At 42.0% G+C, this 27,795-nt stretch overlaps 1 protein-coding gene across 4 annotated transcripts in view; it reads left to right on the forward strand.

The window, feature by feature from the left end:
- The first annotated feature begins 222 nt into the window (after window positions 1-222).
- ARID5B (AT-rich interaction domain 5B) overlaps window positions 223-27,795 on the forward strand; it is a 175,651-nt gene continuing 148,078 nt past the window's right edge. For 2 of the 4 annotated variants that reach the window (XM_008532595.2, XM_070611834.1), the window contains exon 1: window positions 2,223-2,744. Coding sequence is in view for 2 of the 4 variants with exons in the window: in XM_008532588.2 (XP_008530810.1) it covers window positions 786-806; window positions 1,238-1,492 (276 nt within the window). In the remaining 2 variants the exon portion in view is untranslated. Of the gene's footprint in view, window positions 807-1,237; window positions 1,493-2,222; window positions 2,745-27,795 lie in introns of those variants that run through there. The other 2 variants (XM_008532588.2, XM_008532580.2) reach the window with 2 other exon arrangements.

The raw sequence follows: 27,795 nt of genomic DNA on the forward strand, positions 1-27,795 counted from the left end.
CGAGATGTGTGTGCACTGCTCACTTGTCTTTCTGTTCTTTTTTTTTTTTTGCTGAGTATTTTTTTTGCGAAGCGAACAAATGCATTAATATTTATATGTTTATATAATCGATAACCCACTTTTCCCTTCCATGTAAATAGGCATCAAAAGATAATTTAACAGATTAGTTCTCGAAAACATGGCAGTGAGGAAGCGTAATTTAACTATCAAACAAATCTACATGTCTAATAACAGCAAATCTGCTAAGGAGCATTAGAAAGAGGAGCAGCGCCCCGGAATCTCTGCAGGAAATGTTCTTTATATTAGACATATACAAGCAGGTCCTGTCAGATGCACAGCGGAGCTCGCTAGCACTGGTCTCCTCCAAAAATCTCATCAGACGACACCCCTAGACAAGGGAGACTGAGAAGAGGGCGATCTCATCTTTACACAGTTTTAGGGTGGATTTTATTTTTACAAACCTTCCTATAGGTTTTTTGCCTTGATCCAGCCTCTTCCCGCCGAGATCTGATGGAGCCTTTCTCCCGATTATGAATTTGATCAACCCACATTTGGAAGGAAACCTACACAGTTTTGACAGGAGCTGAAAATTGAGTCGTCAGAGAAATATTAGGACATATTTTCAATCATTTTGGTGCCGAAGGGGAGGCAACAGCTCAGTTTTATATTGAGACATTACGCCGGCTGAAGGCAGAGAATGTTTTTCCCTGCCAGGACCTGATGCAATCCATTCAAGCCAACAAGTTTGGAGAGAATGTTGAGTTCAATCAATTCAGAACGTCGAGATGGAGCCCAACTCACTCCAGGTATTTCGCTCTCCTCCGCTCCTCCGATCCCGGCCCCCCCCCCGGCTCCCGCCAGCCCCCCAGCTCACCCACACCTCTACACCCACCCACACCCCCCACAAACTTTTCACCAAACTTTTACCCTCTGCATCCCCCCAAATCATTTTTATTGTTTAAAAAATTCCCTGCACTGATCATACATACATAATGTAATTTTACCGCCTCAGATGGAGAGGTAGGGAGAGGTGGCGGTGGGGGGGGCCCGGAGTTTTTTGTTTTTTTTTTTTAAGGGAGGCAGAAAATTTGTGGGCTCTATTATTTTTCCACCCAGCTTTATATCTGTTGGCTCCTCTGTATTAAGAGTGTGGATGTCTGTGTGTAAATGTGTCTGGGAATAGATGTTTGTGCTCTGATGGCTACATTATTTATTTGGTGCTTTTTTTCCCCTGCAGTGGGTCGGCTCACCGTGTGGCTTGCACGGACCTTACATTTTCTACAAGGCTTTTCAATTCCACCTTGAAGGCAAACCAAGAATTTTGTCCCTTGGCGACTTTTTCTTTGTAAGATGTACGCCAAAGGATCCGATTTGCATAGCGGAGCTCCAGCTGTTGTGGGAAGAGAGGACCAGCCGGCAACTTTTATCCAGCTCTAAACTTTATTTCCTCCCAGAAGACACTCCCCAGGGCAGAAATAGCGACCATGGCGAGGTGGTAAACTTATCTCTCCCTCTCCTTTTTCTTTATTATCCCCCCCCCCCCCCGGAATGCTTATTACAGGGCAAGCTTGAAAATACTGTATTCACTTCTGCAGGCGAGCAGGATCGACTCCTTTTTTAAAGGGGTAGCGCCACTAGCTGGGGCTCGAGTATTTTGCCATTGTCAGAGTTTGGCTGTCAGCTTTACAAAGAGGATCCAACTGCTGATTTTAGTCAAGATCAAATAACTTGTTCGAGGAGGGTTTTGTTCAAGGTTCCGTGTGTGTGTGTGTGTGTGTGTGAGAGAGAGAGAGAGAGAGAGAGAGAGGGAGGGAGAGAGGGAGAGAGAGATTGTTCGCTCTCCTGCTACTGCTGCTTGAACATCACATGCTTTTTATATTTTTTGCCGTTTGAAAATTTACCTTCGCGTCTGGCTCGGTCGGGGCTGGGTGGATTTCTTTCGGTGGGTTTCGATATTGTTCGCGTTTTTTTTTTAAGTAAGTATTTGATATGTTTAAGAGGGCGGAAATTACGAAATGGAGGCAGAGTGAGATCAAAAGCTATTGAGTTGGCAAAGACGTGTTGAATAAAGTGATAAATGACAGGTACTGGAATAATACATTCAAATAACTTGCAGATCTGCCCGGGCGGATTTCAAAGCGGTCGTGTAACCGGCACAAACACGTTAAGCATTAACAACTATCTCTCTCCCCCACCCCCTCCCCCTCGGACAAGCCATTTGATGTTCTAGTTTTCAATTACTCCACGCAAAGTGGACGTCTTCTAGTGCGATCTTTGGGGATGTGTGGGACGGGGACCGGGGAGGGAAGGGCAGAGGGGTGTGTATTCGCCCACTGGCCCTGCGGGCCCGGCGTCCTCCGTGCCCAAACCGCGCTCCCGGGGAGGGTGGGGAGGCACCCAGCCTCCCAGGCACGTTTCTGGGCGGCCGAGGGGGCGCTCGCCGCGCTCTCGGCAGGACGCCCGAGGTGAGCCCGCTGTCACCGGGCTCCAGGGCGGCCGCCTCCCTTCGGCTCTGTCATTTCACGTGTGACCGCAGTTCTGCGGGCTCCCCTCGTCAGCTGACGACCTCAGCGCCGTGGTACCTACCGGGGGAACTATTTTGGGGAGGCTGTGCCCTCGGCGCGGCGGGGAGGGAGGGCGCACGACCGCCTGGCAAGGCTTTGTGTTGCCCAAGCGAGAGCAGGGTAATCAAACTGAGACTTTTGAGGGCAGCTAGCTCTGTGACAGGCTCTCGAGCTTTCGAGGTAGGTGCAAGGATCTTTTTGTTAAATGAATGGTTCCCCGTTTAACTCATTCCGGAGCTTGGAGCTGCCTGCCAGTCCTTCCAGAATTCCTTGGGCTTACAGAGTTGATTGTACTTTTGGCATCGCAGTTCACTCCCTCTCCCCGGGATCAAATTACCCATCAGTGGTCTTTGCCGGTTAATTACTGGAGTTCGTCAAAACGTTCGCCCTCGAATCTGCCTCTTCGGAAATAAGCCCCTCCCTCCTCCCCTGACGCCTCCCCTCTTCTCCTCCGCCCTCCCCCGCCAGCTTTGGGTTTTAAACGTTCATATTTCCCGACGTCTGCCTGCAATTTTACAAAGGTGTTGTTTGGAAATACTGTGAAAAATCCTGCAACCTACCAACAGGTTGAGCTCCTTCCCTCTCCCGAGGTCTAGCTCGGCCCCTCCCCCGACCCAACTTTCCTGCGCAGCTGTCTTCCTCCCCCTCCCCCTCCCTATTTCTTATTATTTGCTTTTCAAATTTATTACTTCAACATGGCCTGTGATCTGGAAAAGGGAAGGATTAAATATCCAGAAAAGAGCTGGTGCCTAATAGACTTCTGACTAAACCCAGAAGGAAATTATTCAGTGTTTTATGGGATATTTTGTGGCCACTCTCTTTTTTTTGTTAATTGAAATTGGAATATTTTTTAAAGACCCCGAGTTGACCCCACTTGGTCCAGTTTTAATTGCTGTTGGTGTAATTAAATAGTGAATTCTGGTTTAAGAATAAAAGCAATATTAGCCGAAGGTTGCATCTGTTAGAACTGCTGAGAGTGAATAGATATATTTTTAAATACACGGCTTGAAAAAAATGGTTCGTTATGGGGAAATGAAAACGAACCATTGTAATGATCTGTGCGTTTCGTCGCTTCTACATGAGCCATACCTGAGAAAATTAATCTTGCCATTTAAAAGTAAACTCTAGGGGGCTTGGGGAGGGAGATGGCTCTATTTATAATCCTCAGCTGCATATACATCGTCTAATATTATGCATGATTTGTTTTTTAATGCTAACACGGCTGGTAATTAGCTGTATGATTATACTTGTATATTTCATTAGGACTTTGGCTGATGTCATTGTGAATTATTCAGCCATATTAAAACAATTTTCAATTGAGATAATGACACGCCTCAAAATTATGCAAATGCAGACTGCATTGTGCAAAATAATTATGACAAATGTAAAGCAGGTAGAAAGTTTCCCAATGCAGATCGGTTTTCCACCCTGGTGATGTCATTTCCCCCCTGGCCTAAGTTAGTCATTCATTAGCAGAAGAGGAGCAGCGGAGGAGAGCTTACAGAAACCAGCATTTACTGCTGGCACCTAGAGGGGGCAACAGGGCCCTCTCATTAAGAAATTTGCTTTGTTTTCGCTTACTCCATTAACTTGTTTATATACACTGAAATGATTTTTGTTATTGATTTTAAATAGTTCTGAATGGTGCATTTGCCATTTGCAATGTGTAACTGAAGGAGAAAGGTTTCTTGGTGATGCGCGCTGTTACTTGGAGAAAGCATTCAGCACATTTAATCAGCCAGTAGTTTATTTTAAGTAACCAAATAGAGGTTAATAATTTCTTGATTGACTGACATCAGCATCCATTTTGAAAGGCCAGCCAGGCCTCGGTGTGCTTTTTTGGTTTAAGAGAACCATTCTGTCTTTTTATGATTTCTAGAAATGTAAAGACGTCAGTTCTAAAAGCAGGAAAATTATCATTGGGCAAGATTAGAAATAGCGTCCCTGTGTGGTTTGCTATGATCTGCAGAGAGCTTTTTTAGGGAACATTTTCTTATTGGTCCTTGCAATAATTATAGGAGGCTGCATAAGGCAGGAACTTATATGCCCGTTTTACGGATGGAGACAGAGGCTTGGAGAGGCAGTGTGGTTTGTCAAAGGTCCTCAGGCTAGAAGCTAGCCCTTCTTATTCTTTAGGGTTGGTTTACTTTTCCGCTGAAACCTACCCTTTAAACCAGAGCTTGAATATATCATATTATATTCTAAGGTGTGTACTAATGAGGCCAGTTCCTTGCACAGTTGACTAGTCAATCAGCTTTGCCAAAAGTCACCAGATATTTAGGTAGCAGAACCATTCAGATTCTGTAAAGTTCAGCTAACCCTAGCCAGTGGTATATAACAATAACAGTTACATTTAATGCCAGTATTAGTAATCATTAAGAATTTATTATTAGTTTTAATAGTTATGGTAATGACATGCTTGCTTATATACACTGCTGCCTTTGCATCCTTCCTGTGCCGGCAGCTGGTGTTGAGGGAAAGCATTCCAGAAAGAGTCACATCTTGATTCGGCAACTTACTATTTGTTTGACCTTGAAGAATCATAAGCACTCTGAGCCTCAGTTTCTTCAGCAACAAAATGGGAAGAGTAATAAGGCTGACTGTGGATTGTTGTGGATATCAAGAGGCATTATATGGGCAAAAGTACTTTATAAGCTGTAAAGTTCCTAAATAGAAAAGAGTTATGATCATGGTGGCCCTTATTCTAGATATTCTTAATTTATAAATAATAAACATAATAACTTTTATGTCTGTATGGAGGTTCCTGGCTCTAATCATGATACTGTCTTAAATTACCATGAAAGTGAAGAGTAGGGCCATATGCAAGGAGTTAAGTGTCTTCAGTAATTACCCCAAATTGCCACATTCAGCCAGTAGCTCTTCAGAGGAAGAAAATGGCGAAGTAGGCGGGTAATTGGTTCTGTTACTGGGTAACTTCTGATTACATTCATTTCCAAATTGCCAAGTACTTAAGCTATTGCCAATATACCCTCTTAAAATAGGTGGATGTGCAAGCTTGGATTTCAGCCTGACTGGCCATGGGCTGGATTCTACAAGAAGGTTTGCTGGTCACGTGCAACTGAGTGTGGATGAGTAAGCTAATGATGTCAGGGAGTCAAGATCAAGCACATCTGGGCATTACAGATGCTAGCGTGCAGCCAGGATTTCTAAAAGTGGTTTGACTATCTCCAGCCTCACTATCTGGTTAAAAATTGTTTAAAATGGATATTCCAGAGCCCCTACTGAAATTAACTCAATTAGAATTCTGGAATTGGGGTCCAGGATTCTGCATTTTGTTTGTTTATTATTTATTTTTTGGTGAGGAAGATTCACCCTGAGCTAACATCCATGCCAATCCTCCTCTAGTTTGTATGTGGGATGCCTCCACATCATGGCTAATGAATGGAGTAGGTCTGCGCCTGGGATCCAAACCCATGAACCTGGGCTGCTGAAGTGGAGCGTGCAGAACTTTAAGCACTTGGCGGCAGGGCCAGCCCCAGGATTCTGCGTTTTAAACATTTTAAACAGTCTTGCTCTAGCTTTGTGATCTTGGGCAAGTTTTAAACTCTCCATGCCTCAGTTTTCTCATCTATAAAATGGAAATATAGCATCTACTTCCTAGGATTATTTAAGGATTAAATAAATTAAGACATGTAAAGTGCTTACAGCTGAGGTTGACACATAGTAGATTCTGCAATAGTGGTTGGCTCATTATTATTATCATTAATATAGTGTTATTGTTCTCATTGAAGTTTGGGACCACTACTATAGACCTTCCTAAACAAAGCTTTTCTCTATGAGAGGGCAGCATCTAGGTTAGTTTGCTAGAACATAGAGCAATTCAGTTCCCCCCAAATTAGGCTGGCTTTCATCTGTATGTTGAGTTTAGCTGTGTCACCAAAATAAAAGATTCCTTAAGGATTTGCATTTTAGTATTGAAGTATGCTGATTACTGGATCAACAGGCTATTTTAAAAGATTTGCCTGATCATATCACACATGGGGTTAGGTAGACACATTCTGCAATCTAGGATTGTCCTTGCTCTATCTGTGGATAGCCACTCCATCTCTGGTTTGTATTCATGAGCTGATTTTTCAGAAATTTCTGAGACTTCTTCAGTGACTTCATTGGCCTTGGACAATTTCTTTAAGTTTCCTGAGCCTCAGTTTCTTCATCTGTAAAATGAATTTAATGATCTCTACTTTGCTGTGAGAATTAGAAGACATCATAATGAAAAGAGCCTGGCAACTAGCATAGTACCCATACCTGAGAGCTCAGCAAATGATGGATGCTGTTATTATAGTTATTTACTTTTAGTAATGATCTTAAGCTCAGAGAAAGAATATCTTAACTCTGCCTGACAGGCCCTTTAGAACTTGGGTGAGAACTAATGAATTATATGGAGAGAATTTGTCAGACTGTGACAAGTCTCAGCAAACTAAGACCTGAGGGCCAAATCTGGCCCTCTGTCTGTTTTTGTAAATAAAGTTTTATTGGAACATAGTCAGACTTGTTTGTTTATATATTGTTTATAGCCTCTCTCAGGCTTCCATAGCAGAGTTGAACAGTTGTGACCATGACCATATGGCCCACATGGTGGAAAATATTTACTGTTTGTCCCCTTATAGAAAAGTTTGCTAAAGCCCCTGGTTTATAAGGAATGTGATTGTGTACCGTTTTCTCTTTCTTATTTGGCTTTGGAGCAAGATCCAGTAATATAAGAAGTAATTTAACATTAATATGTCAAAACATTTACATATACAAAACTCTTTCAACATTGAGTCTAGGATATTCAAATCTGAGAATCAGTAGAATATATACTAAGTTACATTTTGTATGGTTAGGATTCTAACTCTAGACCTAGTTGGTATCACCTATCTTGAGTTAATCAAAAATTACTTGCTGAGTGCTAACCACGTGCTCAGCGCTCTGCTAGGTACAGAGATGGATACGAAACCCTTCATCATGTGGCCCCTTTTCTCAAGAAGCTTATCAGTCTTGGTAGAGAGATGAGATCAACACATGTTTTTAAAAAATGTATAAACAATATAATATGCTGTATAACACGTTGGTGAATTGTGCTGACAATAAATGTAAAAATGTGTTCAAAGGAAGGCTCACTGCTTGTTTTTGCAAAAGGAATTTATTCAACTCCTCAGATGTTGATTGAAGACCTATTCTGTGCTGGACAATGGGATACAGAGATAAAGGAGAATGGCCCCAGCCTTCTGAGAGCTCATAGTCTACCCCATAGACAGACACTAGTCACAGAGCTGCTGCCAGATTCTTTCTGTCTATGTTCTTTAGTTAAAGTAGAGGTTAACTAAGGTTACTATTTATTTGTAGCCTTCTGTGATCTTTCTGGAAAGTAGAAAGTGAAGTCTCGTTCACTGATCCGTAGATCACCTACTTTGTGTTGCAGCCTGTTCTAGACCCTGGGGCTACAGCAGTGAACAAGACAGACAAGAATCCCTGCCCTCCGGAAGCTTACCATCCAGTGGTTGGTTTCAACCTCCCATGTACTTGGCAAATTGTGCCTTCTGGGATGGTTGGCTGTGTTCTTTTCCTTTTCGCCTGTCACTCCCCCTGTCCCCTCCCCACTACAGTGCTGTTCTCAGGAGCAGAGGGTTGTGCTTTATCCACCTCTGGGTCCCCCACAGTATTCAGTGCTATTCGCTAAGTAGTTATTGAATGACTGACTGAATCACATAATTAAAATACCTTCTTTCCCACAGTCCGCTTTCTTTAAGCATGGCCCAGTTTCTTTCTGGGAAAGGGGCTACGATTGGTCATTCACATGTGGGCCAACTCCAGCCCCCATCCACACTTCTTTCTCTTCTAAAACCCGTAGTCATTTTGCACTGGAGGATGTGAAAAAGTTCTAGGAGCACTCAACAAAGAAATTAGTAAATATTTGGGACTCAATGGTCAGGCTGGAGCCAGCATCTCCATTGCATTGAGTACTTTTCCAATCTTCAGCCATCAGCCCATAAAAAGTCCGGGCTTTGGGGAGGCAATCTGTGAAAAGACTAGACTTCAGGGACGAAGAGTCAGTCCTCACCTGAGCGTTGGTCGGCAGTTCCCGCGAGCAGCATATTTTTCAGACTGTTGGTCTTAACTAGGCCACATGTTTGATAGCAAGTCAAAATTGTAAGCTATTAAAACCTCTTTTCACATTTTGAGTGTCAGGCACATACTAAGGAAATGTTGTTTTTATGAAGTACACGAGTCCATACACGTAAATACTTCGTTATTAATTATTAATAAAGCATACCATTGTTCAGAGTGGCATCTAGTGACACATGATTCAGGCTCATTTATCAAAGTCTAGGTTTAACCAACATCCAGAATATAATTGCTCGAATCAAATGCATTTGCTTGTCATTTTTTATAGCCAGGATAGCTGGATATTTGCCATCTTCTACTCAGAATAATATTGTAGCTAGTGATTACCCATTGGCTTGGCTTTTAAAGAAATTTAAAACAAATTTATCGATTGTTGGCTTAAGGATTCATTCGCCTCTCAGAAATGTGGTCATGGATTCCTGCATTCCTTGATAAATCTGCTCCTGCGCCCTTGCACGAGGATAGCTTTCTTCAGCCACACCGTGATCTTCCCTGGCTTGCTGGGGATTAGAACCTGGGTCTTAACCTTCAGGGAACATGGCTCACACCCTGGACTGTGAGTGTCTGTATTGACAACACATTTCAAACATGCAGATGATGATGATTATTGAAAGGGTGCTTTAGAATCATGCTAATGGCATCAATCTCCAGCACACACTTGCGTAAATTAATTCTGCTTTTAAAATCAGATGCACTGTTAGCTGCGTTAAAGATGGATATTTGAGATTTATCATGCAGACTAGGACGGGTGGTTTAATCACATGAAATTTCTGTAGAATCTTTGTGGCTGTATAAACAGACGCACAGTGGCGTGTGTCCTTGCACACATGACCATCAAGTTCACAGTCCCATCTCCGTCCTTGTGCCACGGTGAGAAAAACAGGGTAGAGGCCACGTGTTGCTAGTCAGTATAGTGGATCCATAAACATCTTTCCCCCCTACCTTTTCTTTCTCATGACTCCGAGCATCCCTGGGCTGTGAAACATGCCCCCTCCTCTCCATGGTTGAGTTCCAGGCCTGATCAGTGGCACTAAACATTAAACTCTTGTCTTTGAGAATAATAGGCTTTGCTTTCTACACCCTCAAGCATGTTGAGCTACTGTGCAGGCTGGAAAATAAAAATGTTCTAATTGTGTCTTTTAAATAAGCATAGGAGTGAATTAATTAGACCATATTTTGTCTTTAGTTGCTTAGTTACACAATAGTATTCCTGAGCACGAGTAAGATAAATTGGCTCTTTTTGTGCTGCCTGTCCCTTAATCATAATTACTGTATTGCTTAGGAGAGTAAAGCATACATAGATTTTGAATTTTTTATTAATAGTCAAAAATATGCATATGATATATAAAGTATATGCTGTTCAACCTGTTTTATATGCTTTTATGTGAGAAGAAGTTTTATTGTGGTGGTAACATTTGCATTAGTTGCTCAAAGATGTAGTTCTGGGAAATACATAATTGAAATGTTTTTGAATTGCTTTTTCTGGCCTTTTCAATCTTATTCAAAATAATAGTGCCTCCAGTCCTGGAGCAGTCATTCTCATTTGATTTAACATCTTTCTTTGCGCCGCATGCGTGGCGCCCAGTTTTAACCCTGCAGAGCCTAGATGAGGTTCTGTGATTCATTGGCCTCATACATCGCTCCTTATGTTTTTGGGCTCACACTGTCCAGGGGCAGGGAGACAGCAGAGCGCCTGCATCCTGCAGCTATTACTCCAGTGCCCTTCACCCTTGGCACACTTCCACGTTCCTTGCAGATGGCTCCAGGGTTAGAGAGCATAGGAATTTGTTTTAGCTTAAGCCAGACAATGCTATGTGCTTGCCTTCTGGGGTCTTGCAAAATGGGATGTTGCTACTGGAACTTGGGTTTCTAGCCCCCTCCCCCCACCCTCCACTCCACCAAGGAAGGCAGCAAGAGTTGGGCAGCTTGATATAGTTATTGAACAATGGGAAAGTCTGCCTTAAGACCCAGGGTGCATGCTGGGTAAACGTATGTGAAAATTGACCCCATTGTTCTGTTGTATTTGAAAAGCAAGTAAATTATTTACAGATATTTGCTAATTAAAGCACATGTTTTACCAGCACAAAAGAACACAGTATAACTGGAGACAAAGCCCTAAGTGAGAATAATTTAAACTTGTTAATTCTGTGTGTTCTTCTTAATGGAAGAATGTGTTTTAAAAATATGTATATATACCTACATATTAAATTGTTTGTATATGGATATGGATGTATAGGGTTTTGTGGTTTTTTTACCCCTACAAGGGAAGCCTTGCATGCTAAAGAGAAAACAGGACATGTTACCCTTCAGTTACTTGTCGCTAGGCCTGGCTCAAGCTCCCTACGGAACATCAGAGGTGGAAATCATTTCGATAGAATACTGTTTTCCGTTTGGTCCAAGCTTTGCTTGCCATCATCTAGTTTGAGGCCAGCTCAGAGTACTACTGGAAAAAAATCAAACTAGCGAGATATACCAGAGAATACGAATGTTCTCACTCATTATCTTGACCTCAGACGTTCCTCAACGACAGGCCCGGGTATAATTGTTTTTCTTCTGTGACCACCCAACTTTAAGGACGTTCTGGTTGGAAATTTCCATTGTGGAACGAAGGCCACTGACATGCACTGAAGGGGTCACATGCAGAGAAGGTTGCTTATACTGTTCCCAGAGACCTTCTCCTGGCTGGAACGTTGGCGTATCCATAGTTGCAGCTGGTCCCTCTGGCTCTGCCATCGGCACAGACACATTTGGTTTAAGGTGTGATTGATTGGAGATTCCTTGGCATTGTTGATAAAAACGACCAACAGGACTTGCCGTGGTTATCTAAGAAAAAGACTGGTGTCTAATTTGGCATGGACATTTTAATAGACTGACAGATTGAAGAGAATGCATCCAGCCCCCTTTATTTATAGATGCAGAGACTAAAGCCCAGAAAAATCTAGAACCAGTGAATGACAGAAGTGGAACTAGAACCCAGCGTCCTCAGGCACAGTGGTCTGCTGCTTCGGGGTAGGGCTGCTCTCTTGAGGTTATACTCTGAGAAAGTAGGCAAGTGTTTTCCATAGTTGTGTTTAGGGTGGGTCATTCCAGTCCCCTGTCTTATACCAGTAGATGGTGCCTCTATGGGACATCACTTTTATAAAATCACTAATGCAGAGTATGGACTTTAGTCTAATGACAAGATACTTGCCAAAGGGGCAGTGATTACATAGAAACCAGGCTTGACATTCAGGGTCCCCGACTGGATGTCACCTTCATTGCCTTCATTTCCATATTCTTTCCTGAAGCCGAGAGGGCCCTCTAATGGGGATATTTCTATTGACTTAAGAAAAGCTTTGTCGAGATATTGCTCTTGGTAATAAGTGGAATTGGCATTTTTGCCACCATCTCATATTCATAGATGGTTTCATTCATTCAGAAATGTTGAGTGTGTGCCTACTGTGTGTCAGTTCTCTGCACTGAGCATATAATAGTGAATATGACTAATACACAGATAAAGGTTTCTGTTCTCACAGAGTGAGCTTACTCTACTGTAGTAAGATGAAGCAACTTAATTGATCATTCAAAATAAAGGAAAAGCATCTCCATAAATTTTAGTCTCAGAACCACATTCACGCTTCCTCCTTCTAGAGTGTTTTCCCTTCTCTTCTCTATGTATTCATAATCCAGAGAAAATGTCCCAACTGTCTCTTCTTCAAAACCATCTGCAGAAGTTTCACACAGTGTTTTCAATGAAGTCACATTTTCTGTTTATTGAGTAGTCATTATGTGTCAAGCATTGCATATATATTAATATATAAATTAAATATTCATTTAATTCTTCAAGAAATTCTCTAAGGTTGTAGTATTATGACATTTTCATACTTTATTAATGAAGCAAATGAGACCAAAGAGATTAATTAACTTGCCCAAGGTCATATATAGCTAAGACTCAGAGCCAAGATTGAAACCCAGTTTCTTCTGGATTCTGCCAGGACTGATGACCTTTATGTCCCTCTATAACTTTAGAATATATTGAGAGCTCCTAACATTGAGACTTTCATTGTATACTGACCTATTGTCTGATTGAGCCTTTATGAAGAGTGTTTCTTTTGGTCTTTCATTTACTTATTCTGCGTATGGTTCTTGAAGGCTTCTATCTTGTTCTCTAGGAACCTGCTGTCAAATTGGCAGTTGACAGATACACAGATAACTCAGTAATAATACTGTGCACTTGTGTAATAAAATGTTTAAAAGGGCTCTTTAAATCGCACATCCCCACAGCAGGCACACAGTGCCTCTCGATCATTTCACGGGAGAGGGAACTTGGCCTCAATCCCTCCAGACTGCCTTCTCTCGGGCCCTGGAGAGACAGAGGTGGGAGACCAGGCAGATCGTGTCTTCTTGGAGCTTACCATCAAGTCGGGAGCACTCTCATGATTGATCAAACTATCACAAATAAGTGGGTGATTTTCTGGTGTGGTCATTGTGAAGAAGGGAAAATGCGGGGACCTATGATAGGGCTGCCTGATCCTGCCCGGAAGGGCTGTGGAGGCATTTGGGAGGAAATAATGTTTAAGCTCAGCTCTAACGAGATTCTGGGGTGAAGATTGGGAAGAGGTTTCTTGGCAAGATGTGGAGGTGATGGGAGCTGTCTCCCTGCAGGATGATTTCTGGGCTGATTCTAATCTTGGCAAATCCAGTAACAGGTTAGAGATGCCACTGATGCTCACTTGAGGCACGATTGTTCTAGATGTCATTGATATCTAGACACCTAGACAGCATCTTCAGAGCTGATTTACATTGTCTGGCTGTGGAGAAGGTTGAAAATAAGGGTCAGCAAACTAAGGCCTGTTGGCCAAATCTGGCCTGCTGCCTGTTTTGTAAATAAAGTTTTATTGGCACACAGCCATGCCCAGTTGTTTACAAATTGTCTCTGGCAGCTTGCACACTGTAGTGGCAGAGTTGAGTAGTTGCGACAGAGACTGTATGACGCACAGAGCCTAACATATTTACTCTCTGGCCCTTTACAGAAAATATTTGCCTGACCGCTGGTCTAAAATGATATTCATAAAGGTAATAATAAAACTAAATGCTGACAGCTTTATAAGTGACCTTTTATTTGCTCCTCAGAACAATAACACTATGAGGTAGGTTCTAGTGTCATCTCCATTTTGCAGAAAGGTAATCTGAGAGGTTAGGTAACTGGTCCAGGTTTCGAAAGTCATGCATCAGGCAAATGACAGAGACTGAATGGGAACTCGAACCATCTTAATTCCAAAACACAGATGGCAGAAACATTGTGCTGTTGTGTTGACAAGAAGAGGAAACAGGGTCGGTGTCAGAAAAGGGGTATAAAATTGCTGAGATTTTCCTCTGTGAAATAAAACTGCACAACAGTTGTATCCATCTTTCAAGGTCCTGTTCAAAAGCCGCCTCCTCTGAGATGTCTTCCACTGACTCTAGGGGAGCAGGGAGCCTTGAGCAGAGGCACACGTGTAAACACCCACGGGGCCAGGCAGGTAAGAAGAAGTGAAGTCAGCCAGGTGTGCGAGACAATATAATGTTTGGGGGAACTGGGCAGCACGTGACTCGTTCTAATGATGCTTCTCAGGTCCTGTTCATCATTGCCGGGCAGGAATGTTGTCCCATATTGCCAGAACTTTCCATTTTTCCAGAGACATGCCAGAAATCCAGATTTTTGTGTGATTTTAGTTGGCAGGTCAATCCACTTTTTCAAAAACTGTGTGTGGCTAAACAAAACATGCCTTCGGTCTAGAGGCTGCCACCTTGCAATTTCTAGAACAAAGCTTTGGAGTATTACGATTTTTGAAACTTTTTCATATTTGGCTAATTTTCTATAAATAAAGCAAAAGGAATCTGTTGGTCCTAAAGGGGCAGCAAAGAAAGCAGTGGGGGAGAGCCGGGCTCTGTCCTGGGGGCACAGGTCCGCCTCAGGGAAGGTACAGGGATCGAGATGTGGAAAGAAAGAAGTGCGTGAGTGGGAAGGTGGCCTGTAGCCATGCTGCAGGGCTCCTCGAGAAGGGGAGCTTGTGAGCAGGCCCTTGAAAGTTCCCAGGGCTTTCATATTTGAATAATGAGGGTAAGAGAGGGGGAAATCTAGGCAGAAGAAAAGCTGTAGGCAAATAGGAAGGAAGGACATATGGACCAATACAGATAATACAATTATCTGCATAATGCAATGCAGATAAAGTCTGCATTTGGCAAGAGAGCAGGGTCTAGGGGAAATTAAGGTAAGCTGAGGCCAGACCTCAGGGAGTCTAGCAGGTCAGTTTTAGAAGACTGGACTTGAATCTGAAGGCAGTGCTGATTAATAATTTCACATGTGTGTTTTCTCTTTCTAGTTAGAATATAAACTCTTAGTCTTGAAGCTTGGTGAACCAAATGTGACTATTTACTCTGCCAGTTAGTGGCTGCATATTACCTTGGTCAACTTAATCTCTGGGGTCTCAAGTTTCTTTATCTGTGAAATGGGTTAATCTTGCTGCAGTGTGAATATCAAATGCAAGTTGTGTGGGCGTAGAGCACCAAACCATGCCCTGTCTTATCCCAGGCTTTTAGCATATACTAGTCATCTGCCCTGCCCTTCCTGGTCAGGAACCAAATCCTAACTTTATTGTCCCTGTTAAGCCTGTCATGGTGCTAAACTGTTAATAGCCTCTTAATAAGTAATTTATTGTTTGAGTCATTAGACAACTAACTATTGTTTGAGAAACAATAACTAAGAGAACTATCCATTATAAATAGAGTTAAGCTTCCTGGTTCTCCATCTGTCCCAAGAGATGTTTCTGATGTTTAATTTCAGAAGTTTTGATCCCTATTTGAGGTTTCCAGTCACTGTGAAGGGGACACCCTCAAAACTATTCTGTTCTGTTCCATTTAGGTCTTAAAGGACCTTTAGGGGTATCTATTCCATCAGCCACAACAAAATAAAATGAGATGGGAGAATGATGGAGTCAAGAGACAAAACCTGCATTCCAGATGTTCCATCTCAGTATGCCAAAGAAAGTTCAAACCTGGTCTTTCCCAGCCCCTCCCCCGCCTTCATGATGCAACCTCCAAGAAACCTGGTGTTGATCTGCTGAATGTGCACAACATTGAATTTATTTTAAATACCCTCACTTTCCCACCATTTTTTACAAGCCTCTCCTATTTCCTATTCTTCAAAACACCCCTATTTTGAAAATTTGTTTCACCCTCTTCTCATCTCCTCCTCCTTTTCCTCTTCTTTTGGTGCTGGTGGTGGGGAGTGTGTTACAAGCCAACTCCCTTAAGATGGGTACTGCCAGGTTCTTTTAAAAAAGCAGAAAGCATTAGCAAAATGATGTAAAGGGAGAGGGTCCCAGCCAAAATGGCTGGGGATCTTAGAAGAAGGATCTTCAAAATAGAGACTGCCTGCTGAGCCATTAAATCCTTTTGCTTTGGGTTAATCCCACAGTGTATATCAGATTACTAGAATGCAGATGAAAACACTGCTGTAGGACTCAGTCTCCTCACCAAATTATTCCAGAATCTAGTGTCCAAGGGTTATAAATACAGAAAATAATTGAATTCTGTATGTCTTAAGTGAAATAATCTGTTCCATTCTGTTTCTTGTGAGTATTCTCCATAATAGTCTAATTGTGTTTTGTGCTCCTGGGGGCTGAATGTGTTGGTTCAGCAACAATGCATTGGGTTGTAAAATATGAATCCCTAACTATCTGGGCAGGCAAAAAGAAGGTTCTAATAAAAAAGCTGAAGATGCTTTTCCTAATGCAAATCGCATGAATCATGTAAATGGTAGTGTCTTTTAAAATTATCAACAGGCTCTGTTTTTTTTTTCTTTACAGTGGTAGGTTCTGTTTCTCACTCCACATTTTTGATGTTACTAGATCAGTAATTCAATAGACAGCTAAGCAGGTGTTCAAATCACTTCTGACCCCCAGAATTCCTTAAATGACCCCTCGAAGCAGTGGAGTGAAAACATTCTCAGCATGTCAGAATATTGAGATATCTCAGTTGTCTTAATTTTTTTAGGGGAGGGGGCTTAATTTTTAAAGCCTCTTTTCTGCTCCCCTCCCGCCCCCCTTTTCTCTTTTCAAGCAAAGAGAAGGCTTGCCTTGATCTTGGCCTTCAGGACTGGGGGATTGTGTGTCTACAGGACCGGCAGATTATGCTTATAGGCAACACAGTTCTCACTGGGCAGCTGTGCCAAGGGCCTTTAAAAGATGTCTTGAAAAAGTGGGAGGAGGAAAAGAGACATGAGGCTTGGGATTTTTCGGTGGTAGCTAAGGACATAATATAATATTGCTCTTGAAAAGCATAACATTTCTATTTTTAAATATAGGCCTTTTGACTGCAAACTTTTATTCAGTTAAATTGAAGCAGTATTTATTGGTGTATATGAGGTACTATGGAGATGATAGAGATGGATAAGCTCTGCCCCTCTCCTAGTTGCTTAGAGAAGATGAAACCTAAAGTTAGCCTTACTGGGTAAGATTGTATTTTCCTTTGCCCCTTCCATCCTGAAAGGTATGCTGATACTGTTAAATAGTATTCCTGGAAATTTCTATGGGTATCCAAAAAAGAAAAGATCTCTTGTGTAGGCAGTTGCTTCAGGATTCAGGCAGTTGCATAAAGCATTTTTCCATTGGCTTGTCAACTTCTTAGCAGAAATTAATCTAATTTCCAGGCATGGTTGAAACTAGTATTTAGCACCTTGTTTCACGGGCTTAATTTCATTGTCAGGCAAAAATGTGTAAATGTATCCCACGTTAAAGATTAGTGTATTATTATCCATTGTTGCGTAATGAAGTACTTCAAATTTTGTGTCTTAAAACAAGATTTACCATTCACAGTTTCTGCGGGTCAGGAGTCTGGGAAGGCTGTCTGAGTGCCTCTGGTTCGGGGTCTCTCAAGGCTGCAGTCAAGGTGCCCGCCCGGGCTGTAGTCATCTCAAAGCTCTGTTTGGGTAGAATCCACTTCCAAGCTCACTCCCTTGCCTGTTGGCAGGCCTCAGGTCTTCACGAGCTGTGAGACTGAAGGCCTCATTCCTCCCTGGCAGCTGGCCTCAGCCTCCCTCAGTTCCTTGCCATGCTGCATGGGCTGCTCCACTGGCCAGCTTTCAACATGGCAGCTGATTTCCCTCACGGTGTGCAAGCGAGACTGAAACCACAGTCCTTTTGTAACCTAATCTCAGAAATGACATCCCATCACTTTTGCCTAATTCTGTTTGTTGGAAGTGAGACATTACATCCAGCCCACACTCAAGTGGAGGGGATTACACAAGGGCATGAATACAAGGGGTGGACATCATTAGGGGCCATCTTAGAGGCTGCCTGCTGCAGTCAGCAATGGGACCCATCACTTCAGTATAAAGTTAGTCTGATGAGGGTCGAATGATATTCTTCTTACCCTGTCTTGTTTTTTTTTCTTCTTCTTTTGTTGTTATTATGCATTCTCCTTGGGTGGTTCCTTCCAAACACCTCCCCACTCTTCGGGGTATTTAATTATAGATGACATACAGAGTAGACAGCAGGTTGCTTTAATCTTTTAAAGATTTGTTAGTCTTAGAGCATGTCAACAAGCTGTATTGGGTCTTTCTTAAACCTAATGTCTTGATCAGTGAATTTGAAGAGTTTTGCTAGAAAGGGCATTGTGCCTGGTGTGATGATGAGTCTGCAGGTAGAAGGGGAAGGAGGACCCTGTACCTCGTATAATTAAACAGGTTCCTTAATGCATAGGAAAATAGATATGTTTCATGCACGGTGGTTGAGGAGGGGCATTGAATCAGATTGGCATATGTCCATGTAAAGTGGTCCTAAACATCCAGCTGAAAGAGATTGTTGCCCCAGTTTTTGCCTCTAATGAGTTTGTCTGTAGGAGATGAGCATGTCCCCACCAGGCTTCAACCTTGTGCATATGTCAGGGAGCAGCTGGCCTTCCATCTCTTAAATTCTGTGGAAATTAGCTGATTCCTGGGAAAACTCTTTCCGGGAGGGTGCAACTTGGTTTTCAACAAAATGCTCAAAACATACATACGTAAGCATTAAAAGTTTGAGAAAAAGGTGACATTAAGCAGATTCTGGTCAATTTTTAAAAATGGAACTTGATTTATGGGGTAGCTTTCCTACTAACCCTACTGGAAACTTAGAGAAAAGGAGTCTGGATTCAAATTTAGAAGCATGCATCAGCTGTAAGACAATGCATGGGGCATCTTGTGTTTTTTCTTTTTTTAACCTTGAATTTGACAGTGTACCGTGTTCCTCCCAGTGCCTTTGTATCCCCTGTTCCCTCTGCATGCACAGTGTCCTGTGTTCTGCTCCTGCCTTCCCTCCACTCTTAACCTTGCTAGCTCCTTCTCTTCCTTAGAGTCTGAGCAGAGAGACCTTACCTGACCACTCATGGGAGATCACCCCCAGTTCCACTGCTTGTCTCCCGTTATTGCCTCTTCCAGTTCTTTTACTTTGGATTTTATTATTTTTCTGGCTCTTCTGCCCCACTCCCCTCTCCCTCAAGACACATACACACACACCCCACCCCACCCCACCCCACCACACCCTACACATGACTGTAGGCTCCAGGAAGGTAGGGATTTTTGTCTGTTTTATTCCCGACTGTAACCCCAATGCCTGATGTATAGTTAGTGCTCAATAAATATTTGTTGAATGAATGAAATCACTTATGACAGTTTCTTATTCTATAAATCACGTTTCGCTGAGGGCTGTTGTGTACTGTCTTTCCCTCCAACCTCCCTTCGAGAGTGGTGTCCATGTTTCCCCAGCTGTTCCTAGTGCCTAACACAGCTGAGAGTAGATGCTCAGGACATTGAGAATGAAAGAGTGAATGGCTTCTCTGGCAAAGGACTAGAAACATAGTAACCTTCATTTCCTAGGCAGGGAACAGGAGGCCCTGGGTACTGTGCATTTGAAGGGCAGCACCAGTGTCTTATTCATCCTTATCTCTCCATGGCTGGTATTCAGCTCAGTGCCTGGCACAGAACAGAGTTAATACAGGTTAATTGGATCAGACTGACTTGAGTTGGGGAAAAGCGAGAACAAAATCCCTCCTGACAGTATCCTTGGATGAAGCTCAGCTTGTGAATACTCCCTTAAAGGTGCTAAGCATGGGTCCTTCTGGATTCCCTTCTGCAACTGTTTTGTCGGAACACCCAGTAGCACTCATCCATCCATCCATCCATCCATTCTTTAAGCTCCACCTAGAACAGTACAGGATCTTGGAGGGCATGGAAGGCTATGCAAGTTTCAGCCCTGCCTTCAGAAAATTTACCCTGAGGAAAACCTGGGCTTTATTCTCTGGTTTATACAACCTCCCTGAGGTGGCAGAAGAGTTGGAATCAGGTGCCTGTACTTGCTGGAGTCTGTCCTCTGTGTTGGCCTCCACACCACAGTCTTTGAACAGGAGTAGAAAGGTCACCAACTGTGGCTGCAAATTGGCTCTTGCGTTAATCCTGGCTTACTCAAAAACACTCAATATTTTTCCAAACTGAGTTTAGAGCTTTTGATTGAAGCCTGAATCATTTACCGTGGCAGAGCACATTGCCAATATAGGAAAAACTAGAACTTAAAAATACAAAGCCCCTTTAAGTAATCCAATATAGGATAATTACATTATTAAATAAAGCTGCGGGTCTCAAATTATTCCGCTGCCATTGTACATGTGAGGATAATAATGTGAACTGTGCTAAGTGAACAGAGCAAAAAAATGTTTAACAAGAGGGAGCATGTCTAAATCATATGTTTATGTTTAAATAGAGGCTACACAAAACAGGAAGATTTACTTGGTTTCTACATTAAAGCATTCTAAATAGGCATAAGGCTTTCAGTGATTCTCTGTGAAGACGGCTCTTCTTATTAATGACAGCAGTATATCAAGACTCCGTGCCAGATCAACAATAACCTTGAAAGATTCAGACGGCTTCCACTGTGATTTTCTTATACCAACAGAGGCAAAGACTTTTCTTCTTCCTTTTAGGGTCTGTATGAAATATGGGCCCTGCTAAAACTGTGTACCTGGTCAGAGTGTCATATGCTTGTAAAAACTAGGTGAAAAAAGATCAGGAGATGTAAAAGTAGTGGTTTGAAGTCATTTAGCATTTTAGAACATCTGGATTGGATGGTGGTTGAGTTTGAGTTTTATTGTTATGGTCTTTACTTTTCTAGAATGTTCTTATAGGTAACTCAGCTGGGCCTTACAGGAGACCCTGGAATTGGGCTGATTTATCTTCTTTTGCTTATGTTTTAATGGCCAGAGCTAAGCATATGGGTGCCAAGGTAATTTTTATTATGGCAACCTGAAAGTAGTTAAAAAAATAGACTGTGAGTTAACACCCTATTCGATTGGCCAAAGGAAGGGTGGGCAGGCTCGACCATTGATGTAAGGCATCTTCTGTAGATATCAAATGCTTGCCTGTTTTGAGAGGAAATATCTAGGATGACTTTTCTTGCTTTTCATGTAAGTTGTTTTTAATTTGGGGGAAGGTAAAAGATGCATGCATGGTAAGTCCAAAAGGAAAGACATGGACCTGGGAATTAGTGAGAAGATGTTTCTGGGGCTTTCTTTGAAATTGGACTCCTGTCAGGGGAGCAGGCTGCAGCCTAACAGGTTTTAGATTAGTGTGTATTAAAAATGTATTTAGGAACATAAAATATTTAGGATTTTTGAATTACTTGTTTGATACGCAGACGCCTTTGGTTGTACCATGAAGGATGGTGGCATTACATTTGATGAATGCGCTTCAGAGTGGTCTTCTGTTTGCTTACCCCATCTAATTGTTCCAGGATGGGTTTCCAAAATTCATTGAGCCCCAAGCTTCACCCAAATGACTGGTGAGGGAGAAGGAAACAGTTGGAAGAGAAGGGGCTGGCTTGGGAAATTGGAACCCAATACACTAATGAGCCTCCATGGAAAATCCATTTCATCATGTTAAGGGGGTCAAATTAAACCTTTGCAGACTTGAGAGGATCTCTTCATCAGTCAGACAACATAAAATTCTTCACATTTTTAACCAGCACATGAATGGAGATTTCTGTAGTCTTAGTTTGGGGAGAAAAACACAATACAAGTTAAAAATTAAAATCCTGTTTGTTTCTTTAAACTTTAAATCCCACCCACTCCAGGAAATTGGCAGGATGTAGGGGAGGGTTCTTTTGTCCCAGGGTAGGAGTAGGGCAGAGTGTTACTACTGAAAGGACCTAAGGGACCAATTTCTCAGAAGGATGACGGTGCTCCCAAAGCTGGCTTCTGGTCCCACTTCAGTTTTCTCATCTCTAAAATGGGTCCAAGAATACTTACCTCAGAGAGTCCTCCTAGGGGTTAGATAAGATGCTGTCTGTTAATTTCATAGATTAGTGTATGAGTAAAGTAAAGCATCTCAGAGTTTTCCACTGCCGTATCCTTGAGGGCTGAGGAAAATGACTTAGAAGCTCAGACATTCTTTATTGCTTTCTGGCCCAGCTTTCCCTTGGAGGTACCCAGCAGGAGCTACAAGGGTGTTATTCTTCTCAAAGAACTAGGAAGAGTTAGGAACACACACAGTCACTCACAGGTAACATCTGAATACCACTCACCCTCATTTCCTCATTTTCAGTTCAAGTGATAATTATGGAATAGTAGTAATAACCATCATTTCTTGGACGCCTACTCTGTGCTGACTAGTGTATTGTAACAACTTCACCATTCTAACTACCATATGAAGTGGGTTCTTTTATCCTATTTCCCCGTTGTTTTTAGATGAGACCTTGGCAAGATGATGCCATGTCCCAAGATTAACATGGGTATTAAGCTCAATAGAGCTGCATTTGAACCAGGGTCCATCAGATTCAGAAGCCAGTGCTTTCTCAGCCACCCCTTAGTTTCTCCCAACATGGAACATCCAGAGATGGTGTGCCATTAAAGTAAGTATTTGTTGTATGCTTTAGGCCCAGCACAGTCCTTGGCTCTTTGGGAAGTACAAGAGAAGTAGACGTTAGGCAAGGGCACTTAAAAAGTCTCTGTAATTCAGGTGTTTATTGTAGAAGACAGAACTATGCAATTCAGCATCAAATACTGTTGCAACAAAGATTTAACATTATATCGCATGTAATAAGAACAGTAATTCCCAGTTCAGGGGCCAACTTAGTACTGATATTGTTTTATTTTATTTTTTTTTAAAGATTGGCACCTGAGCTAACAGCTGTTGTCAATCTTCTCTTTTTTCTTCTTCTCCCCAAAGCCCCCAGCACATAGGTGTATATTCTAGTTGTGAGTGCCTCTGGTTGTGCTATGTGGGACGCCTCCTCAGCTTGGCCTGATGAGCCATGCCATGTCTGTGCCCAGGATCCGAACCCGCGAAACCCCGGGTCTCCAAAGTGGAGCTCACAAACTTAACCACTCGGCCACGGGGACTGCCCCTGATATTACTTTATTTTGCCTTGAAAGGACATTAAAAAATAACTACACCATCCGTTGCCATCCTCATTTCAAAGGAAAAAAAGGATATTATGACACCAGATGAAAGGAGGAGAGAAAAAGTCTTAAATAGAAAGAGTGTATGGGGGGGCCCCTCCAGATCAGTGCTGCTCCCTTCTTCTCTCAGCTCTCTGCCTTGGGAGGCTCCCCTGTGTGGGCTCATTAACAGCTCCTGGGCCCTGTGGCTTCCAGTGGGGTTCAGCCACAGAGGTGCCTTGCTAGGAGGGGGAGAAAGGGAGGAGAGTGAAGGCAGGTATTTATTCCCTGTTCTTTCCTGTGAGATTCCTCCAGGCTGTTGGCGTCCTTCTAAGGAAGAGTCCCTGCCACTAGTAGAGGGGTCTGCTCTGATCCTGGTAAACACCCCTCCCGCCTTTGACCATTTGGCCTAGGAGTGGTGATAGCTGTGCTACTGCTAGCCCAGGTTCCGGTACTCTCTCTCTCATGGTTCCTTTACACCCACCAACATCTTTGTCATTAGTCCCTTTGTAAAATCCTCCCTGGATTATCATTATTCAAATATTCTATTTATTATCTGGTGGGATCCTAACTGATATAAGGATAGAAATCTAACAAATTCAGCTGCATGAAATTCTTACGGCATTGTCTTCATTTTTCTCACTTCATGGCTGGCCAGTGCAAGCTTCATCTTGTCAACCCACAGTACCATTCTGTCTTGCTTGACCTTCTTGAGCGTCTAATTGGCAACCACGTGCCTATAGAGTGAAAACTTTTTGCTCACTCTGTGTGTCCTGTTAGCAGAACACACTAATGTGTAACAAGGAGTGTAACAGGGGCAAATGGGTAGGTGCCTCGAATTGCAGTGAGTCTGAGGGAGATTTGAAAGCAAGAGAGTGGTGAACCCAGCCAGGCCCAATGGTGGCACTTCCTTTCCCTTGCCTGAATCCATTGGTACACACATTAGGTACACATGCCTGACATGAGTGGTTAAAGCACAAGTTGATGTGGTTGCTGCTAGTCTTTAAAAAAGTTGACACAACAGTTTTTTTTCATTTTTAGTTTCTATCTTGATGAAAATTTCCCACTCTTGTGGAACCGGTTGGACTATTATTTTGGTTTCACAATTTATTTAGCTAACATCACCTGTTGATGTGTTTAGTGTTCCCAACTTCTATCATATTTCAACTGCTTAAATGAATATTTAAAAAATCCAGGATCTTCGGGGAAGATAGAGGTAAATATGCTGTTTTCCTCTTCTCATTCCATGCTCTCCCTGCCAACCCTTCTGATGTCACACTTATGTGCTTACTGTCCTTTGGACTCTATTAACACAGCTGAATATAGCGCTCCCCAGCAATGAGCTGTCATTGGGGACCATGTGGCATTACAGGGAAGGTCCCATTCATGTTCTCTCTTCTGAGGAATGATATATCAGTAAAGATACAGGTTCAGCTGTGTCTAACAGAGATTCAGAATTACAGTTGTTTGAATAAGTTGGGAGTTCACACTCTTGCCTGTGTCGTAGCCTAGAGGTGGGTGGTTCAGGGCTAGCGTGGTGATCCACGCCATGAGGTCGTCCAGGGACCCAGCTCCTTCAGTCTTTGTCTCCTGAGAAATGTGCCCTCATTTGTAGGGTGCAAAGGCTTACCTATTTCCTTTGAGGGCACGACCTGGAAATTGCACACATCACTAATACTCAAATCCCATCAGTCAGAACTTGGTCATATGGCTGCACCTGGCCATAAGAGAAGCAGAAAAATGGTGCTTTTATTCTGTGCCCAGCAAATTAACAGTTTTTTATTAAAGAAGAAAGGAAGAATAGATATGGGGAGAGGTTAGCCACAGTTGGGGAGTATCAAATTCTTCTTGTGTCAACTAAGATCTTTTCTTACACGTAAGCCAAATGGACTGTGCAGTTCCACTGAGCTTGAGTTGACTCTGAGACATCTAAATTGACAACTAGGGACTAGAGTCCAGATGAACTTTTGGGACCAAACTGTAGAATGTAGTCATGGGCTTAGCGGTGAACATTGGAATCCCCGTAGAGAATGATTTCTTCAGTCGTGATATGCAGAAAAAGAAGACCGGGACCCAGACTGCGTCTAAGGTTATATGTTTCCTGCATTTTCCTAGTAGGGAGATGGAATAAGGAAGAAGAGAAATTGAACAAAGAAAAGAAATGTAGAGATGGTAGTGTTTTTCATGTGTCCATTGAGTAGCTCCACATCTTGTGAGCAGAGCCACTGACTGCCTTTGTTCTGGACTGTCTTTTCAAGGGTGTTTATATAGTGAACAGCCTTGAGAGAGAGAGCCTATGTCTTCCTCCAGAACAAAGGGCAGGCATGCTTACTGAATAGCATTAACAATTTGGGTTCCCTATGATCAAGGTCCTTCTCCTGTAATGCCCCCCACTGTATGTGCAGGTATCATTAGTCGTCTTTGCCTCTCCTTTTGGGTATTGGGAATTAAAGAACCAACACAAATGCTGATACTTTGCCTACAGCCATTGCTGTGAGCAATAGACCCTTTTCTGTCTCTGATCAGAGAGGTCTTGGGTCCTCTATCAGCATCCGTGAAACTGTGGCAGGCTAACTTGTCAGTTTGAAAGTAGAGTAAAATCTCACCCCTTTCATAGTTCTTAACAAGAGGAAGCGTTTCAGGTCAAAGGTAGGGTTGTTCATTGTCAAATGTTACTCAGAGGTCAGGCAAAATGAAGAATAAGAAAGGCCTTGGTTTAGTGATCTAATACAGTATTTCTCAAAATTTTTGGACTCAAGACCCTTCACACTCAACTATTGAGGACCCCAAAGAGCTTTTGTTTATGTGGGTTACACCTATTGATGTTTACTGAATTAGACATTAAAATTGAGAAAGAATTTTAAATACTTACTTCATTTAAAAATAAAAATAATATTACATCCATATGCAAAAAAATAAATGTCAGGCTGACCCTCACACCTTATACAAAATTAAGTCAAAGTGGATTTTACTTCTAAATGTAAAACTATAAAACTTTTGGAAGGAAACATAAGAGAAATTCTTCATGACTTGGGATTAGGCAAAGAGTTCATAGATATAACAGCAAAACCACAATCCATAAAAGAAAAAAACTGACCAATTGGACTTAATCAAAATTTTAAACTTTTACTTTATAAAAGACACTGTCAAAAGAATGAAAAGCCAGGCTATGGAACGGGAGAAAATATTTTTAAACCACATATCTGACAAACGACTTGTATCCAGAAGGTACAAGAATTCTCAAAACTCAACAGAAGAAAACAAACAACCCAATTTTAAAAATGAGCACACACTTCACCAAAAAGGATATACGGATGGTAAATTAGCACCTGAAAAGATGTTCAACATCGTTAGCCATTAGGGAAATGAAAATTAAAAAACATGATGAGAAACCACCACATACATATTAGAATGGCAATGATAAATTAATTAACGGTGACAGTGTCTAGTACCAGCGTGGATGAGAAACAACTGGAACTCTCATACATTGCTAGTGGGAATGCAAAATGGTACAGCCACTCTGGAAAACAGTTGGGCAGTTTCTGTAAAATTAAATATATGCTTACCATGTGACTCGGCAATCCCTCTCCTAGATATTTACTCCAGAGAATTGAAAATTTATGTTCACATAAAAACCTGTATGAGAGTGTTTATAGCAGTTCTATTTGTAATCACCAAAATTGGAAACAGCCCAGTGTCCCTCAACAGGTGAATGGGTAAACAAACCTTGTGATACATCCGTACCATGGGATACTACTCAGGAGTAAAAAGGAACAAGCTGTAGATACTTGCAGCAACGTGGATGGATCTCAAAGGCATATGAGTGAAAGAAACAGTTGCAAAAGATTTCACACTGTATGATTCAATTTATATGACGTTTTGGAAAAGAGAAAACAAAGCAAGAACAGATCACTGGTTGCCATGTGTTAAAACTCCATAGAACTCTACACCAAAAAAGGAAACATTACTGTAAGTTAATTTTAAAAATAAAAATAACAGTATAGACCCATTATGTAAATGTAACACATTTTAATGGAAATTAACCATATTTTCAAAAACAAAAAATTAGGAAAAACAGTGGCATTGTTTTACATTTTTGTAAATCTCTTTACAGTCTAGCTTATTTGAGACAGCTGGATTCTCATATCTGCTTCTGCATTCGTTCTGTTGCCATACCATCTATCATATAGAATCTGGAAAACCCCACCATGCACACTTGAAAGAGAATAAGAGTGAAAAAAGCAAATAATGTCTTATTATGATCATTCTTTTCACTCTGTGGACCACCTGAAATATTCTCAGGGATTCCCCAGGGTTCCTGGACCATACTCTGAGAGCCACTGATAGAATACACTGTCCCAAATGTCAGACATTTTCATAGCATCTTGACTTTTTTTTTTTTTGCCATACCCACACGTCCCCTGTGTTTACTTAATGGTTTTGTTCAAATTGACCCATTTTTAAACTTAAATTTATTTAAAGAGGAAACTTTCTATATTTTCTGTAAATGGAAAACCAGTACCACTTTCCCAAAAATGGAAGTAACCACAAAAATAAATAAGCAATGAGTAACTTCTGTTAAAAAAAACCAAGTTTATCCATAAACTCATCTCTGCATGGCGTGCTTTGGAAAACACCGATGCAGAGGACTAATGGCAATGATAATAGCTAATGCTGACTT

The sequence above is a fragment of the Equus przewalskii genome, chromosome 1 (assembly GCF_037783145.1).
Source record: "Equus przewalskii isolate Varuska chromosome 1, EquPr2, whole genome shotgun sequence".
Lineage (NCBI taxonomy): Eukaryota > Metazoa > Chordata > Mammalia > Perissodactyla > Equidae > Equus > Equus przewalskii.